At 47.7% G+C, this 18,340-nt stretch overlaps 1 protein-coding gene and 1 pseudogene across 2 annotated transcripts in view; both read left to right on the top strand.

Moving 5' to 3' along the window:
- Positions 1–18,340, top strand: part of NSD2 (nuclear receptor binding SET domain protein 2) — a 158,257-nt gene that overhangs the window by 122,969 nt on the left and 16,948 nt on the right. For both annotated transcript variants that reach the window (XM_063924799.1, XM_063924797.1), the window contains 3 exons: positions 13,973–14,089; positions 14,693–14,834; positions 15,292–15,398. In XM_063924799.1, coding sequence (XP_063780869.1) covers positions 13,973–14,089; positions 14,693–14,834; positions 15,292–15,398 — 366 coding nt within the window. The remainder of the gene's footprint in view (positions 1–13,972; positions 14,090–14,692; positions 14,835–15,291; positions 15,399–18,340) is intronic.
- On the top strand, positions 18,152–18,254 carry LOC134932312 (U5 spliceosomal RNA; annotated as a pseudogene).

The following is an 18,340-nucleotide window of genomic DNA, read 5'->3' as shown; positions in this document are numbered from 1 at the left end:
CTTCCTACGAAGCAATCCCATTCGACAGATTCCACGCAAGACTTTCCAGTGGAACCTACTGGACAAATGGTCCGGGTCGCATCTTCAGATGCATCAGCGGATAACCCTGTCACCAGGGACAAGGGTATCCCTCCTGTGGTGGTTGCAGAGTGCTCATCTTCTAGAGGGCCGCAGATTCGGCATTCAGGACTGGGTCCTGGTGACCACGGATGCCAGCCTGCGAGGCAGGGGAGCAGTCACACAGGGAAGGAATATCCAGGGCTTATGGTCAAGCCTGGAGACATCACTTCACATAAATATCCTGAAGCTAAGGGCCATTTACAATGCTCTAAGCTTAGCAAGACCTCTGCTTCAAGGTCAGCCGGTGTTGATCCAGTCGGACAACATTACGGCAGTCACCCACGTAAACAGACAGGGTGCCACTAGAAGCAGGAGGGCAATGGCAGAAGCTGCAAGGATTCTTCGCTGGGCGAAAAACCATGTGATAGCACTGTCAGCAGTTTTCATTCCGGGAGTGGACAACTGGGAAGCAGATTTCCTCAGCACGACCTCCACCCGGGAGAGTAGGGACTTCACCCAGAAGTCTTCCACATGATTATAAACCGTTGGGAAAAACTCGACAGGTATTGCGCCTGGTCAAGGGACCCTCAGGCAATAGCTGTAGATGCTCTGGTAACACCGTGGGTGTACCAATCAGTGTATGGGTTCCCTCCTCTGCCTCTCATACCCAAGGTACTGAGATTGATAAGATGGAGAGGAGTAAGCACTATATTAGTGGCTCCGGATTGGCCAAGAAGGACTTGGTAACCGGAACTTCAAGAGATGCTCACGGAGGATCCGTGGCCTCTACCTCTAAGAAGGGACCTGCTTCAGCGGGGACCTTGTCTGTTCCAAGACTTGCCGCGGCTGCGTTGACGGCATGGCGGTTGAACGCCGGATCCTGAAGAAAAAAGGCATTCCGGATGAAGTCATCCCTATCCTGATCAAGGCCGGGAAGGATGTAACCGAAAAACATTATCACCGCATTTGGCGAAAATATGTTGCGTGGTGCGAGGCCAGTAAGGCTCGACGGAGGAAATTCAACTGGGTCTATTCCTACATTTCCTGCAAACAGGAGTATCTATGGGCCTGAAATTGGGGTCCATTAAGGTTCAAATTTCGGCTCTGTCGATTTTCTTCCAAAAAAGAACTAGCTTCAGTCCCTGAAGTTCAGACGTTTGTTAAAGGGGTACTGCATATACAGACTCCTTTTGTGCCTTCAGTGGCACTTTGGGATCTCAAGGTGGTTTTTGGGTTCCAAAAGTCACATTGGTTTGACCCACTTAACTCTGTGGAGTTAAAATATCTCACAGAAAAAGTGGTCATGCTGTTGGCTATGGCCTGGGCCAGGCGCGTGTCAGAATTGGTGGCTTTATCCTGTAAAAGCCCTTATCTGAGTTTCCATTCGGACAGGGCGGAATTGAGGACTCGTCCTCAGTTTCTCCCTAAGGTGGTTTCAGCATTCACCTGAACCAAACCTATTGTGGTGCCTGCGGCTACTAGGGACTTGGGGGACTCCAAGTTGCTAGACGTTGTCAGGACCCGGAAAATATATGTTTCCAGGACGGCTGGAGTCAGGAAATCTGACTCGCTGTTTATCCTGTATGCACCCAACTAGCTGGGTGCTCCTGCTTCTAAGCAGACTATTGCTCGTTGGATTTGTAGTACAATTCAGCTTGCACATTCTGTGGCAGGCCTGCCACAGCCGAAAAAAAAATAAAAATAAAAATCTGTAAATGCCCACTCCACAAGGAAGGTGGGCTCAGCTTGGGCACCTGCCAAGGGGTCTCGGCTTTACAACTTTGCCGAGCAGTTACTTGGTCAGGAGCAAATACGTTTGTAAAATTCTACAAATTTGATACCCTGGCTGAGGAGGACCGGGAGTTCTCTCATTGGGTGCTGCAGAGTCATCCGCACTCTCCCGCCCGTTTTGGGAGCTTTGGTATAATCCCCATGGTCCTTACGGAGTTCCCAGCATCCACTAGGACGTCAGAGAAAATAAGAATTTACTTACCGATAATTCTATTTCTCGTAGTCCGTAGTGGATGCTGGGCGCCCATCCCAAGTGCGGATTGTCTGCAATACTGGTACATAATTATTGTTACCAAAAAAAATTCGGGTTATTGCTGTAGTGAGCCATCTTTTCTAGAGGCTCCTCTATTATCATGCTGTTAACTGGGTTCAGATCACAAGTTGTACGGTGTGATTGGTGTGGCTGGTATGAGTCTTACCCGGGATTCAAAATCCTTCCTTATTGTGTACGCTCGTCCGGGCACAGTATCCTAACTGAGGCTTGGAGGAGGGTCATAGGGGGAGGAGCCAGTGCACACCAGGTGATCCTAAAGCTTTCTTTAGATGTGCCCAGACTCCTGCGGAGCCGCTATTCCCCATGGTCCTTACGGAGTTCCCAGCATCCACTACGGACTACGAGAAATAGAATTATCGGTAAGTAAATTCTTATTAAATTGATTAGCAATATCTAGAGGGTTCGCAAGCTTAGACCCTGTGGAGGAAAGGATAAATTTAATTCTGTTGCGAGCTCGTTGTGCATGTAGTCTGCGAGCAAGCATTTTACCAGGTCTGTTACCCACCAAATAGAATTTCTGTCGTAATCTATTTAGAGCTGCTTGGGTTCTGAAAACTAAAAGTTTTTGTAGCTGGCTGCGAATGTCAGAAAGTTCCTTACGCAAGAGCCGGGTGGGGTGCTTCTTATTTTCTCTAACGTCCTTGAGGATGCTGGGACTCCGTAAGGACCATGGGGAATAGACGGGCTTCGCAGGAGATAGGGCACTTTAAGAAAGCTTTGGATTCTGGGTGTGCACTGGCTCCTCCCTCTATGCCCCTCCTCCAGACCAGTTTTTACACTGTGCCCAGAGGGAAATGGGTGCACTGCAGGGAGCTCCCCTGAGTTCTCTGCCTAGAAAGCATTTTTGTTTGGATTTTTTTCTATATTTTTACAGGGAGCACTGCTGGCAACAGGCTCCCTGCATCGAGGGACTGAGGAGAGAGGGGCAGACCTTCTTAAATGATAGGCTCTGCTTCCTCGGCTACTGGACACCATTGGCTCCAGAGGGGGTGAACACAGGTTCGTCCTGGGCGTTCACTCCCAGAGCCGCGCCGCCGTTCTCCTCACAGAACCAGAAGAAACGAAGTCAGAAGACGTCTCAGGCGGCAGAAGCCTTCAGAGCTTCACTGAGGTAACGCACAGCACTGCAGCTGTGCATCATTGCTCCCATACACCTCACACACTCCGGTCACTGTAAGGGTGCAGGGCGCAGGGCGCAGGGGGGGGGCGCCCTGGGCAGCAATATAACACCTCTCTTATGGCAAAGGACAATATACATGTACAGGTGGGCACTGTACATGTATATAAAAGAGCCCCCCGCCATTTTTTAATAACTTTGAGCGGGACAGAAGCATGCCGCCGAGGGGGCGGGGCTTCTCCCTCAGCACTCACCAGCGCCATTTTCTCTCCACAGTACAGCTGAGAGGAAGCTCCCCGGACTCTCCCCTGCTTTACACACGGTGAAAGGGGGTTTGAAGGAGAGGGGGCACATAATTGGCGTTTTATTACTACTCAGCGCTTCTGGAAAAGGGCATTCTGTGTTTTTTTTTTTCCAGGGGTATAGCGCTGGGGTGTGTGCTGGCATACTCTCTCTCTGTCTCTCCAAAGGGCCTTAAAGGGGATACTGTCTTCAGAAAAGAGTTTCCCTGTGTGTGTGTGTGTGTGAAGTGTGTCGGTACGCGTGTGTCGACATGTTTGACGAGGAAGGCTCGCTTAATGTGGAGGGGGAGTGCTTGAATGTCATGTCGCCGTCGGCAACGCCGACACCGGAATGGGTGGATATGCTGAATGTCTTAAATGCAAATGTCAATCTATTGCATAAAAGGTTAGACAAGGCTGAAGCTAGGGATCAGTCAGGTAGCCAGACCATGCCTGTCCCTGTGGCGCCAGGACCTTCGGGGTCTCAGAAGCGCACCATATCCCAGATCGATGACACAGATACCGACACGGATACTGACTCTAGTGTCGACTATGAAGATGCAAAATTACAGCCGAGGGTGGCAAAAGGTATTCGGTACATGATTATTGCCATTAAAGAGGTTTTGCATATTACTGAGGAACCCCCTGTCCCTGACACGAGGGTACACATGTATAAAGGGAAAAAGCCTGAGGTCACCTTTCCGTCCTCATTTGAGCTGAGCGAATTGTGTGAAAAGGCTTGGGAATCTCCAGATAGGAGACCACAAGTTCCCAAAAGGATTCTTATGGCGTATTCTTTTCCACAAACGTATAGGATACGATGGGAATCTTCGCCTAAAGTAGACAAGGCGCTGACACGCTTATCCAAAAAGGTGGCACTGCCTTCTCAGGATACGGCTTCCCTCAAGGATCCTGCTGTTCGCAGGCAGGAAATTACCTTGAAGAACATTTACACTCATTCAGGTACTATTGTTAGACCGGCTATGGCGTCGGCCTGGGTTTGTAGTGCTGTTGTGGCATGGGCAGATTCCTTATCTACGGAGATTGACACCTTAGATAGGGATGCCATTTTAATGACCATAGAGCATATCCGAGATGCTGCCTTGTATATGAGAGATGCTCAAAGAGACATTTGTTTATTAAGCTCCAGAATAAACGCTATGTCTATTTCTGCTAGGCGGCTCTTGTGGACCCGACAGTGGACGGGAGACGCCGATTCAAAGCGGCATATGGAGTCCTTGCCTTACAAAGGGTGATGAGTTGTTTGGAGACGGCCTCTCGGACCTTGTCTCTACTGCTACGGCTGGTAAGTCGAATTTCTTACCTTATGTCCCCCCGCAGCATACAAAAAAGGCACCTCATTATCAAATGCAGTCCTTTCGTTCCAATAAGAGCAAGAAGGTACGGGGATCGTCCTTTGTTGCCAGAGGAAAAGGCAAGGGAAAAAAGCTGCAAACAGCTAGTTCCCAGGAGCAGAAGTCCTCCCCTGCATCTGCAAAGTCCCCCGCATGACGCTGGGGCTTCCCGGGGGGAGGCAGATCTAGTGGCCTCCATCGTCTTTGGTTTTTCAGCCACGTCTGGGTTCACTCGCAGGTGGATCCCTGGGCATTAGAGATTGTTTCTCAGGGATACAGGCTGGAATTCGAAGACTTGCCTCCTCGCCGGTTTTTCAAATCGGCTCTGCCGGCTTCCCCGTCAGAGAGGGAGCTAGTGTTGGCAGCAATCCAAAAATTGTATAATCAACAGGTGATTGTCACAGTTCTTCATCTCCAGCAAGGAGAGGGATATTACTCAACCCTGTTTGTGGTCCCGAAACCAGACGGTTCGGTCAGACCCATTTTAAACCTAAAATCCCTGAACCTGTACTTGAAGAGGTTCAAGTTCAAAATGGAATCACTCAGGGCGGTCATCGCTAGCCTGGAGGGGGGGGATTGGATGGTGTCCCTGGACATAAAGGATGCTTACCTTCATGTTCCGATATTCCCCCCTCACCAGGCGTTCCTGAGATTTGCAGTGCAGGACTGTCGCTACCAATTTCAGACGTTGCCGTTTGGGCTTTCCACGGCCCTGAGAATTTTCACCAAGGTAATGGCGGAAATGATGGTGCTCCTGCGCAGGCAGGGTGTCACAATTATCCCATACTTGGACGATCTCCTCATAAAGGCGAGATCTCGGGAGAAGTTGCTGGACAGCGTGTCTCTGTCCATGAAGACGTTGCAGTTACACGGCTGGATTCTCAATATACCGAAGTCCCAGCTAGTCCCTACAACGCGTCTGACCTTTTTGGGCCTGATTCTAGACACAGACCAGAAAAGGTTTTTCTTCCGATCGAAAAGGTTCAGGAGCTCATAGCCCTGGTCAGGAACCTATTAAAGCCAAAAAAGGTTTCAGTGCAACATTGCACACGGGTTCTGGGGAAGATGGTGGCTACATACGAGGCCATCCCCTTCGGCAGGTTCCATGCGAGGACTTTTCAAAGGGACCTCTTGGACAAGTGGTCCGGGTCCCATTTACAAATGCATCAAAGGATCACCCTGTCTCCCAGGACCAGGGTATCTCTCCTGTGGTGGCTGCACAGTGCTCACCTACTAGAGGGTTGCAGGTTTGGCATTCAGGACTGGGTCCTGGTGACCACGGACGCAAGCCTCCGAGGCTGGGGAGCAGTCACACGGGGAAGAAATTTCCAAGGTCTCTGGTCAAATCTAGAGACTTGTCTCCACATCAACGTCCTGGAGTTGAGGGCCATATACAACGCCCTGCGTCAAGTGGAGGAATTGCTTCGGGGAAAACCGGTTCTGATTCAGTCAGACAATGTCACGGCAGTGGCTCATATAAACCGCCAAGGCGGAACAAGGAGCAGGGTGACCATGGCAGAAGCGACCAGGATTCTACGCTGGGTGGAAGGCCATGTAAGCGCACTATCAGCAGTGTTCATCCCGGGGGTGGACAACTGGGAGGCGGACTTCCTCAGCAGGCACGACCTGCATCCGGGAGAGTGGGGACTTCATCAAGAAGTCTTCGCACAGATCACGGGTCGGTGGGGACTGCCTCAAATAGACATGATGGCATCCCGTCTCAACAAAAAGCTAAAGCGGTATTGCGCCAGGTCAAGGGACCCTCAGGCGGTAGCGGTAGACGCTCTGGTGACACCTTGGGTGTTCAGATCGGCCTATGTGTTTCCTCCTCTTCCTCTCATACCCAAGGTGTTGAGAATAATAAGAATAAGCAGGGTCAGAACAATCCTCATTGTTCCAGATGGGCCACGGAGGACTTGGTATCCGGAGCTGCAAGAGTTGCTCACAGAAGATCCGTGGCCTCTTCGTCTAAGGCAGGACCTGCTGCAGCAGGGGCCCTGTCTGTTCCAAGACTTACCGCGGCTGCGTTTGACAGCATGGCGGTTGAACGCCGGATCCTAGCGGAAAAAGGGATTCCGGAGGAGGTCATTCCTACCCTGATCAAGGCTAGGAAAGACGTGACGTTGAAACATTATCACCGTATATGGCGAAAATATGTTTCTTGGTGTGAGGCCTGAGCTGCTCCTACGGAGGAGTTCCATTTGGGCCGTCTACTTCACTTCCTTCAAACAGGAGTGAATTTGGGCCTAAAATTAGGGTCCATAAAGGTCCATATTTCGGCCTTATCCATTTTCTTTCAAAGAGAATTGGCCTCTCTTCCTGAAGTACAGACTTTTGTGAAGGGAGTGCTGCATATTCAGCCTCCCTTTGTACCTCCGGTGGCGCCTTGGGATCTTAACGTGGTGTTACATTTCCTCAAGTCACCGTGGTTTGAACGACTCAAAACAGTGGAGTTGAAATACCTCACATGGAAAGTGGTCATGTTGTTGGCATTAGTTTCGGCAAGGCGTGTTTCAGAATTGGCGGCTTTATCACATAAAAGCCCATACTTGGTTTTTCACGTGGATAGGGCAGAGTTGAGGACTCGTCCTCAGTTTCTGCCAAAAGTGGTCTCATCTTTTCATGTGAACCAACCTATTGTCGTGCCAGTGGCTACACGGGACTTGGAGGATTCAGAGTCCCTGGATGTGGTCAGGGCTTTGAAGATTTATGTGACCAGAACGGCTAGGATCAGGAAGACTGAAGCTCTGTTTGTTCTGTATGCGGCCAACAAGATTGGCGCTCCTGCTTCAAAGCAGACTATTGCTCGCTGGATCTGTAACACGATTCAGCAGGCGCATTCTACGGCAGGATTACCATTGCCTAAATCGGTTAAGGCCCATTCCACTAGGAAGGTGGGCTCTTCTTGGGCGGCTGCCCGAGGGGTCTCTGCATTACAGTTGTTCCGAGCAGCTACTTGGTCGGGGTCAAACACCTTTGCAAAGCTCTATAAGTTTGATACCCTGGCTGAGGAGGACCTCCTGTTTGCTCAATCGGTGCTGCAGAGTCATCCGCACTCTCCCGCCCGTTTGGGAGCTTTAATATAATCCCCATGGTCCTTACGGAGTCCCAGCATCCTCAAGGACTTTAGAGAAAATAAGATTTTACTTACCGGTAAATCTATTTCTCGTAGTCCGTAGAGGATGCTGGGCGCCCGTCCCATGTGCGGACTTCTTCAGCAAGACTTGTTTATAGTTATTGCTTACATAAGGGTTATGTTATAGTTTATCGGTTGACCCGAGGCTATGTTGTTGTTCATACTGTTAACTGGGTAGTTTATCACAAGTTATACGGTGTGATTGGTGTGGCTGGTATGGATCTCGCCCTTAGGTTTACAAAAACACTTCCTCGTACTGTCCATTTCCTCTGGGCACAGTTTCCCTAACTGAGGTCTGGAGGAGGGGCATAGAGGGAGGAGCCAGTGCACACCCAGAATCCAAAGCTTTCTAAAAGTGCCCTATCTCTTGCGGAGCCCGTCTATTCCCCATGGTCCTTACGGAGTCCCAGCATCCTCTACGGACTACGAGAAATAGATTTACCGTAAGTAAAATTTTATTTTTATCTTCAGCTACTTTAAGTCTATGTTCTAGATCTAGTTGGAGGAGTTTGGCTTGTTTCTTAAGTGTAGCCCCAGCCTGTATTGCGGAACCGCGGACAACTGCTTTAAACGCACACCAATAGTTTGGCAAAGAAGTATCTGAGTGGGAATTAGTATCTATGTAGAGAGAGATGCAGTCAGAGATAATTTTTTTGCCAACGGGTCAGACAAGAGATGTGGAGATAGTCGCCATGGTTTAGGGGGCATGGAAGCAGAATTAATATTCCATTTCCAATATAACGGTGCGTGGTCGGACCAGGTGATGGGTAAGATATCCACTGTACCAGTGTCCTGTAAGGTCCATTTAACACATAACACTAGGTCAATTCGTGAGTATGAATTATGAACCGATGAGAAGAACGTATAGTCTCTACCGGAGGGATTGCGGATGCGCCAGATGAAGGACAAATCAAACTCCGCTAACACATTGCGTAGCGCCAATGAAGGACCAAGGCGGGTTTTGGATGCAGCTGAGGAAGTCTGAGTCGATTTATCTAGTTTTGGATCTAATACTAAATTAAAATCTCCTAGGAGAATTAGGGAGCCGACCCGAACTTTTTGGATAAGCAAGCATAGTTTCCCGAATAAAGGCCACCTGATTCGAATTAGGTGCGTATAATGAGACTATAGTAACAGATCTATTTTCCAAAATACCTGTGAGAATCAAGTAGCGACCTGCTTTGTCTGCAATTTGAGAGTAGATGGTAAAAGGAACATTATCTCTAAATAACACAGCTACTCCGTTTCTTTTAAAGGGACCGTTAGCAAAATATCCTACAGGATATCTGTGGTCTTTCAATACAGGAGGGTTGTGGGAGGAAAAGTGAGTTTCTTGCAAGGCGACTATATCTGCTTTATACTTATGGAAAGAGGACAGAGCTAATCGTCGTTTATTGGGGGAATTTAAACCTTTAACATTCAATGAAAGAATACCAACCATAATTATTCAGTCATAATGCTATGTAGATGACGGCATCCCAGCAGGAAGGGGGAGGGGAGGGGGGGGGTAGAAAGAGCGAGAAAGGGCAATAGAACCAGGAACAGTATAACAAAGGGGAAGGAAAAACAAAACGACCCAGTACATCGGGTCTGCACAGCTACTGCAGGGGAAAAATAAATGCAGTAGATAAACGAGGGGCAGGCGGACTCTTCAAGCCACCCAGGGTCAGGGGAAAAACGAAAAACCTATGTGTAGGAAGAATAAAAGCACATCTCCATCTAAATAAAGGTGGCGCACGAAAAATTAAAAAAAGCACAAAATAGTAAGGCATATCTTGCCAGGTGAGATGCAACCTTCATCTATATTCAGCGTGTGCTATAAAAATAGGCCAATAAACATATAAGCTGAGGTGTAGACTTAACAAATACACATAAACAGGAGAGCATACACTGTAAGAACCAGCAGGGGGAGAATGTAACTCACCTAGAAGAGTACAATAAACAGAACAGTAACAATAGTCATACTCATAGTAAAGTCTATAACTCTAACGGAGTATAGAAAAACATATTAGAACAATAATTAATTACGGAGCACGTTCAAGCAGTAGACCATTCCGAACGAGGTGGAGGACGTCTCTCAGGAGGAGATGGCAGTTTCACAGAGATGTCCCAGTCCTCGAGCAGTTTCACTCCGGCTTCCAGCTCCGATATAATAAACGAGGAACCGTCGTAAGTGACAATCAGCTTCACTGGGAAGCCCCACCGATATCGAATGTCTTGGGCACGGAGGGCGGAAGTGATCGGAGCTAAGCTGCGCCTTTTAGAGAGAGTATATGCGGAAAAGTCCGGAAACAGTTGCAATCCTCCTAAAGTGGCAGAGTTCTCTGCGTCACGAGTTGCTTGGAGAATACGTTCTTTGACGGTAAAGAAGTGCACCCGGAGTAACGTGTCCCTAGGGGAGGAGTTGGAGAGAAATTGAGGCTTAGGCAGGCGATGGATTCGGTCAATAAGCGGTTCTGCATCAGATACGCCTGGTAGAAGTTTACGGAACAGGGCCATAGCATATTCCATCAGATCCGTGTTATCTACCGAGTCAGGTATTCCACGTATTTTGGTATTGTTCCGTCTGGAGCGGTCCTCTAAATCTGCCATTTTGTTTTTGAACGTTTCCAAGTCGCTTTGTTGTTGGTCATGAGCTGTAATGAGTTCATTGTGTGACGTCACCAGTTCCTCCAATTTGCGCTCTAGAGTGTCTGTTCTGTCCCCGATGGCTGTAAGCTCAACCTTGACTTCACGTATAGCAGCTGTCAGGTCTGATTTGAAGGCCGTCAAGACCTGACAGAGGGTCTTCACAGTGAGGGGATCATCAGAATTGGGATCTACGCCCGATACTGAAAGCAAACTGGGCAGGTCTGTCGGATAAGGGCTTTTCGTAGAAGGAACCGACACTCCTCGAGTTGGTGGAGACGCCTGAGGTTGTTTTCGAATTGGGAAGGATGTCGGAGGAGGCAGCGAGCCTTTTGCTTTTTTAGGCACCATAGTGAAAAAATAAATAAAAAATGACCGGAGAATAATGCAGCAGACGGATACCTCTAGGCTGGTGCGTTATAAAGTAGACAGAGTGCTGGATTTTAAACAAAATCACATAGTTAGCAATAAGACCCTGGGTGGAACAGGCACATATTAGGGTTCACATTTTGACGTACTGTAGGGGTGCAGAGATGAGGGCAGTCTCAAACCCTGATAATGATGGTAGGAAAACACCAGACGGAACAGGAGGACAGTCACGGGTCAATGTGAAAAAGGCACTTTTAGATGAAAAAGCAGGCCGTATCAACTGAAGCCAGCAGTGTAACAAACCTCTTAATCTTAGCTGCGGCACCTACAGTGGGCCCAGGTTTGCCCATAATGTAGGGAACCCAAAGGATTTTATTACCCTAAGACCACCAGTGGTCAGAGTCCAGAGAGAGGGGAGAAAGGGTGTCGGGGGCACAAATCAAGGAGCACTGGTGAGATTAATGAGGAAGCCCCTTGCCACCAGGAAAACCCAGGCAAGACCTGAAAGTGAAGAGCAAAAGAACATTCTTGAAGCCAAAGGTGTAGAGGAGGCAGCAGGAAGTCAGATTTCCGGACTCATGGATAAGAGATTTTCTTTGAAGGGGGAGGAATTTGGGCCTGCAAGGTCCAAACTGACCACTATATTGTTTACCAATTGTCTACAGAAGACTTGCTCCAATGGCCTTGGAATCTAGCAGATTGGCCCCTGCCACAGTAAGGACTGGGTGATGTGAGATCACATAATGCAGATGGTTTATCTACGGAGTTACATCCTTGGTGCTTGCCTGACCGCACCTTTATTCCTCTGCGTGAGATCCCTTTGGCAGAAGAGTTTTGTCCCCTTGCAAAGTAACCTCTTACCTGTCTGATTGGATTTTTTTTTACTTTCTCAGTGATTTTGTGATTAAAGCGTTTTATGTTCATTTTCAGCACAAAAGCTGAGTCAGCAACCATTAACTCCTCCAGAGTCTTTTTGAGCTCTTTATCGCTTGTGAGCAACACATGGAAAGATCCAGACCTGCATCAAGAACAGTATCACCTAAGTATTGATGTGCAGTCTTGGTGCAATCTATCAGTAACCTTTAATGTGCTATAATGGCCATTGTATGGTGTGCACTTACCACTGGGTGAGCTGGCCCTTTGGTCAACTTTACAATGGACCGTACCCAAGTACTGGCCCACTCTGGCTTAGCCCAGTCATTAAGTGTTAGACATGGACATTAGACTCCAGCCTCACAAGTAAACCACTGGACAACTATTCTTCTGGCAACCTTGACGTTGTTTTTAAAAAAAAATATATTATTGATACACACTCATATACAGCAAACAAAGAAAATATAGGGGTTGATGTATCGGGCAGTAAATAGAGTGCAGAAGTTGACCATAGTAACCATTCAGCTCCTACTAATCTTTTTTTAGAATGTATTTTATAAGTGTTGATTTGTTGCTATGGGCAACTTCTCTACTGGTTTACTTCTCCACTCTTTTCTCACTGCTTGATACATTAGCCCATTAGTTACATACAGATCTATGGATTTCTTTCAAACATGTATATCTGGTAAGCATAAAAACTGACCAACACACACAGAGAATCACACAGTACACTGAGAATTCTATTCCCCACAAGGCACACTGGCCCTCATTCCGAGTTGATCGCACCAAGCAACTTTTTGTTGCTGGTGCGATCAACTAATCTCCACCTATGGGGGAGTGTATTTTAGCATAGCAGGGCTGCGAACACTTGTGCAGCCCTGCTATGCTAAAAAAAAGTTTCCTGCAAAACAAGACCAGGGTAAGAGTTACTTATCCAGTGTGACGGATCCAGCGATGAAGGTCCCGGTCCTGACGTCAGACATCCACCCTCCAAACACCTGGACACGCCTGCGTTGGACTCACCACGCCTGGAGAACGGTGAGTATCCGCCCCGGAACGCCTCCCACCTGTCCATCTTCTTGCGATCGCCGATGCGATCACATTTGTCGCTGGCAGCGTTGTGCGTATGCGCAATGCGTCCGCCGCGCATGCGCATTTCTGACCTGTTCGCACTGCAGCGAAGAACCACTGCATGCGAATGGGTCGGAATGACCCCCATTATCGGGTGTTAGTGGAACGGGAGTCCCTCAGCACCAGACACTGGGAGGAGCTGGGAGGTGATTTTGGGTAGGCTAACCATAATATCCCTTTAAACTGGGACACTCATACATTACTCAGGTTCTGGGGCGGATTAAAACCTGGTGACCTACAGACTTTAAGTCAGCCAGTTACAGAACCTGTGTAATTCATCAGTGTTCCAGTTTAAAGGGATATTATGGTCAGCCTATTTTGGGAGTGAAATGCAGCAGTTTCCAGGAAGGTTTCTCTCCAGGGCCGTAAGGATGGCAGTGCTGCCGGTGTTGTTGCACAGTGTGGGGTGCCCTGTGGGCAGTACCCTCCCTGTGTCTGCATCTGGCTAGCAGTGTCACTGCTGCAGTACACGCCATTCCGGTAACCAGTCCCAATTCTCTTTGTGGGCTGGGAGCCCATTAATGAATAGCCCGGAATGGTGGCTGTGCGCACCAGGGCACACATTCTCACTGCAGGGGTTCACTTCAACACCTTTACTTTGTGATGTAGTGAATAAAATATCCTACACAGAAAAAAAATATATTCAAGTGTATAAAATTAAAAACAGAAGTACTTCAAGGGTAGGGGCACATAGAGAGGGAGAAGTTGGCGACCGACTATTCTAATACCCTCTGTACCCAAAGGTACAGCAGTGTCTCTCGATATAGATGAAAGCAAAAAAAGATATATCTGCATTTCCATCTTACTGACCAATTCACTCTGTCACAGGAGTAATGATTTTACAGTCCTCTCTCCGTAATACCGGCTTAAGGAGATGGAGACAGGATTATAATAGAAAACATTTTCTAATCTATCGCTGATGGTAAACAAATTCTCATTGACATGGTGTGTTTGCAGGGGGAGTTTGTGAATGAGTACATTGGAGAACTAATAGATGAAGAGGAATGCATGGCAAGAATACGCCACGCGCAGGAGAATGACATATCGCACTTCTACATGCTGACCATTGACAAGGTACCTGTCACTCTGAACCGCTCTGCTAGGCTGCTGAGCTCCGCACACTCTGCCCTGCTCTCTATCCATGTCTGCAGCTGCTAGAGTGCCTGAGCTACAGTATTCTGTACGGCTTTGGGAGTGTTATATGCAGTGATATATGACATTTCAGTGGCCAGTTCAACAGTTACCCCTGTGCATAGTTAAGAGAAACGCGTTGGTGGTTTTAGTGCTATCTCTTCTCTGTTTAAAAGAAACGCGCTGGGTTCTTTCAGTGCTCTCTTCCTTGTTAGGAGAAATGTGCTGGCCTTTCAGCGGCCTCATCCCTGTTATGTTGAAGCTTCCATATACGTTATTACTTCCTTAATAAACAGGTCATGTGGCAAGAGCAAAGTATTTCTGGCACTATAGATTTTGTCATCTTCTGTATATTCAGCTCTCCTATGACTGACATTCATAATCTCGTGTTTCCAGCTACCGATCAGCCAAGATGCATGACTACGTTTTTATTTCCACTTTACCGTTTTGTTTCTTTGTTTGTGTCCAATTTCTTCAAAGTAACTACAGCTGAAAAGAAAAGCCAATTTTTGGGAGTTTATTTTTCTGACAATTGTTCACTTACAGGACCGAATTATAGATGCAGGACCTAAAGGGAACTTGTCTCGGTTTATGAATCATAGCTGTCAGCCAAACTGTGAGACTCAGAAATGGACTGTTAATGGTGACACGCGTGTAGGCCTGTTTGCGGTGCGGGACATACCGGCAGGTAATGACCAAAAGCTACAATTTGTAGTTGAAGCTTTGGGTTTTGTAGGCGTGTTTAGTATGCTACCAGTTTCTGTCATGATTGCATTTTGAACTTGACATGTGTCTACTCTGTGCATTCATAGGGCGGTATTCAAATGATATATCATGCTTAATCTCCTTTCTAAAGTTATCCCTGTTAATGCGCATATCGCGCTCATAGTAATCAGGTTTAGCTGCGTAAAAGGGTTGGGCGTCTCACTACCCCGGGATTAGCCAGCTGAAATGATACCACACCCGTCAGCAGAAACAGAACAGGTGTGGAAGGGGGTGAAAAGAATTGAATACTGTCCATAGTACGCAGTTGAGCATAAGACCGCTTGTGCTGTTTTGTGTTTCGGTGCAGTAAGATAATAATTTATAAAACTATAGATGATCATGTATTTTTCCTTTTCTTTTTTTTTTCTTTTTTTATGCAGGCGAGGAGTTAACGTTCAACTATAATTTAGATTGTCTTGGGAATGAGAAAACGGTCTGCAGATGTGGAGCGCCGAACTGTAGCGGATTCCTTGGTGACCGACCAAAGGTTGGTTGGCTTGTGAATGGGAAGAATTCAGGCTGCAAAGTAATTTATCTTAAGCGTCACATTGAAGAGTATACAAAGTTTTGTTCCTTTTGATGCTTTTAATAGCGCAATAAAAATTAGTTTCTTTGACACATTCTCAGGTAAACAGAATACAGATAGAATAAAGTCTGAGACAATCTGGCCTGGTTCTGTTTCCATTTATATATTATATATACATCAAGGCAAAACAATTGGCACATTTTGCATATATAGTATGTTATCCTATAACTGCTACTTGTCATGCTATTATAGAACTCCTTATTGCAATTTTCTCTTGCGTCCTAGAGGATGCTGGGGACTCCAAAAGGACCATGGGGTATAGACTGGATCCGCAGGAGCTTGGGCACACTGAAAAGACTTTGACTGGGTGTGAACTGGCTCCTCCCTCTATGCCCCTCCTCCAGACCTCAGTTAGACTTTGTGCCCAGGAGTAACGACACTCACTAGGGGAGCTCTACTGATTTTCTCTAGAAAAGACTTTTGTTAGGTTTTTTATTTTCAGGGAGACCTGCTGGCTACAGGCTCCCTGCATCGTGGGACTGAGGGGAGAGAAGTCAGACCTACTTCTACTTAGTTAAGGGCTCTGCTTCTTAGGCTACTGGACACCATTAGCTCCAGAGGGTTCGATCACTTGGTGCGCCTAGCTGCTTGTTCCCGGATCCGCGCCTTCACCCCCCTCACAGAAGCCAGAAGAAAGAAGCCGGGTGAGTATGTGAAGAACCGAAGACATCAGACGGCAGAAGACTTCAGTAACGAGGTAGCAGCGCAGCGATAGCGCTGCGCTCCATGCTCCCACACACCACCAACGGCACTTGCGGGTGCAGGGCGCTGGGGGGGGGGAGAGCCCTGGGCAGCATGTTACTGGGTCTTTTGAGGCTGGCAGAAGGCATTTTCGGTGCCCGGGCACTGTTTTCCGTACCCCCGCCAGCTTTTCAATTTAAAATTTTAGCAAGTCTGAAGCGCGCCGGGAAGAGGCGGGGCTTAGCCGCACAGCTCACCAGCGCCATTTTCTCTCATCCACAGCCGCTGCTTGAGACGCTGGCCCGGGACCTCCAAGCTCCAATTCAAGTAAAAGCATATATATATATTTCTTTTTCATCCACTAGGGGTCACTGGAGTACTCTTGGGATATGGACGGGCGCAGCCGAACAAAGGCACTGAATATTTAAATTTAGGACTCTCCCCCCTCCATATCCCCGAGTACCTCAGTGTACGACCTCAGTGTTTTTTCGGTGCTCACAGCACTAACATCGGCTTGTGGGATTCCCACACTTGTTGGAAGATTTTAATAATTTTTCATTTTTATTTTTAAATTTTTTTTTTAAAAGCACATCCCTTCCCAGTTTCAAGAAAAACATGGGTCCGGGATAGTGCCGCTGCACGGGCAGCGCATGGCGTGTCGGTCCTCACAAAGAGCACCCTCACAGCCACAGACAGCACACTGCTCCTACAAACAGCAGCCAGGACTAGAGAGCTGGACGGAGCTTGCACAGAAGAAGCCCCGTCGCAGCCATAGATCACTGGAAAGCTGACTGAAAGCTGGACGGAGCTTACACATAGAAGCCCCGTCACAGCCAGGACTACAGAGCTGAACGGAGGCTTACACAGAGAAGCCCCGTCACAGCCAGGAGTCACATCACTGAAGCTGGACGGAGCTTACACAGAAGAAGCCCCGTCACAGCCAGGAGTTCTATCACTGAAGCTGGACGGAGCTTACACATAAGAAGCCCCGTCGCAGCCATGATGAAGAGCAAGCAAGGTAGGCTGGGGAACGGGGCGGTCAGCGCAGGCTGCCGCCCCGCTATGTTGGGGGTAATATGCTGTTTAGCCCTCATGCGCCCGCCAAGCCCTGCCGCTAAGCCGCCCGTCCCAGCGCTCCGTTCGGCACCTCCGTCCGGCCGCCCAGCAGGGGGGGAAGCCATACGCCGCAGACACTCTCAGTTTAACTGCCGCTCCGCCGGCCGCCCAGGCAGGCTTCCCGCAGAGAGTTCGGCCGCCCAGCTCCGTCCGGCCGCCCAGCGCCATACCGCATACGTTCCCTCATTCTCAGCAGAGATGGTGACAAATGCAGGCTTCCCGCACACAGCGTTACAGGGGGAATGGCACGCTGGAAGCTGGCGGGTCAAATATAGAACAGCAGCAGGGTATATGTATATATATGTCACAGATTTATAATGCCTGTCCTGGCAGTAATAGGCTATGAGTCTATATTACTGTCTGTGATTTTCACAGTATAATAGGCTATTGAGCCTATATTAAGGGCTGTGATTAACACTGTATAATAGGTTATTCAGCCTATTTATTAATCTGTGATTATCACTGTATAATAGGCTATGGAGCCTATATTAAAGTCTGTGGTTATTACTGTATAATAGGCTTTTGAGCCTATTTTAATGCTGTATAAATATATTAATGTCTGTAATTATCATAGGCTATTGAGCCTATATATATATTTATTCATAGACGTGTTGTACTCGGCCTGTGATTATACTGTATAATAGGCTATATTAACACGAAAACATTTGTAATTTGTTCTGTGATTATCAGAGTCAGCATGGCAAAGGGGCCATTTTAACCATGCTTCCTGTTGTTTTCCAGTTTGTAATTCTGGAACATTCCTGCCCTACATCTCTAAGCCACCAGAGGCGCAGGGGTGTTAGTGGGAATTTGGTTCGGGTTTCACATGCCCATGTGAACTGTTTTTCACATAAAGAATACTCTGTTTTCTCTTCACATCGAATAAATCTTTCGTTTTTTACTAAAGATTTCCGTAGAGAGAAACAACCTTGAGTTTCATATAAATATGCTGTTCAGCAATAAAATATATATATGACACATAACAATAAGTCGTGCAAGTGTCTGTCCGTTGCCTATTGTGGTGTCTGTCTGCATAGCGAGTAAGG

Source organism: Pseudophryne corroboree, chromosome 1, assembly GCF_028390025.1.
Source record: "Pseudophryne corroboree isolate aPseCor3 chromosome 1, aPseCor3.hap2, whole genome shotgun sequence".
In the NCBI taxonomy this organism is placed as follows: Eukaryota; Metazoa; Chordata; class Amphibia; order Anura; family Myobatrachidae; genus Pseudophryne; species Pseudophryne corroboree.
Note: the sequence above shows the minus strand (reverse complement) of the source record. Positions and strands in the feature narration are given on the sequence as shown.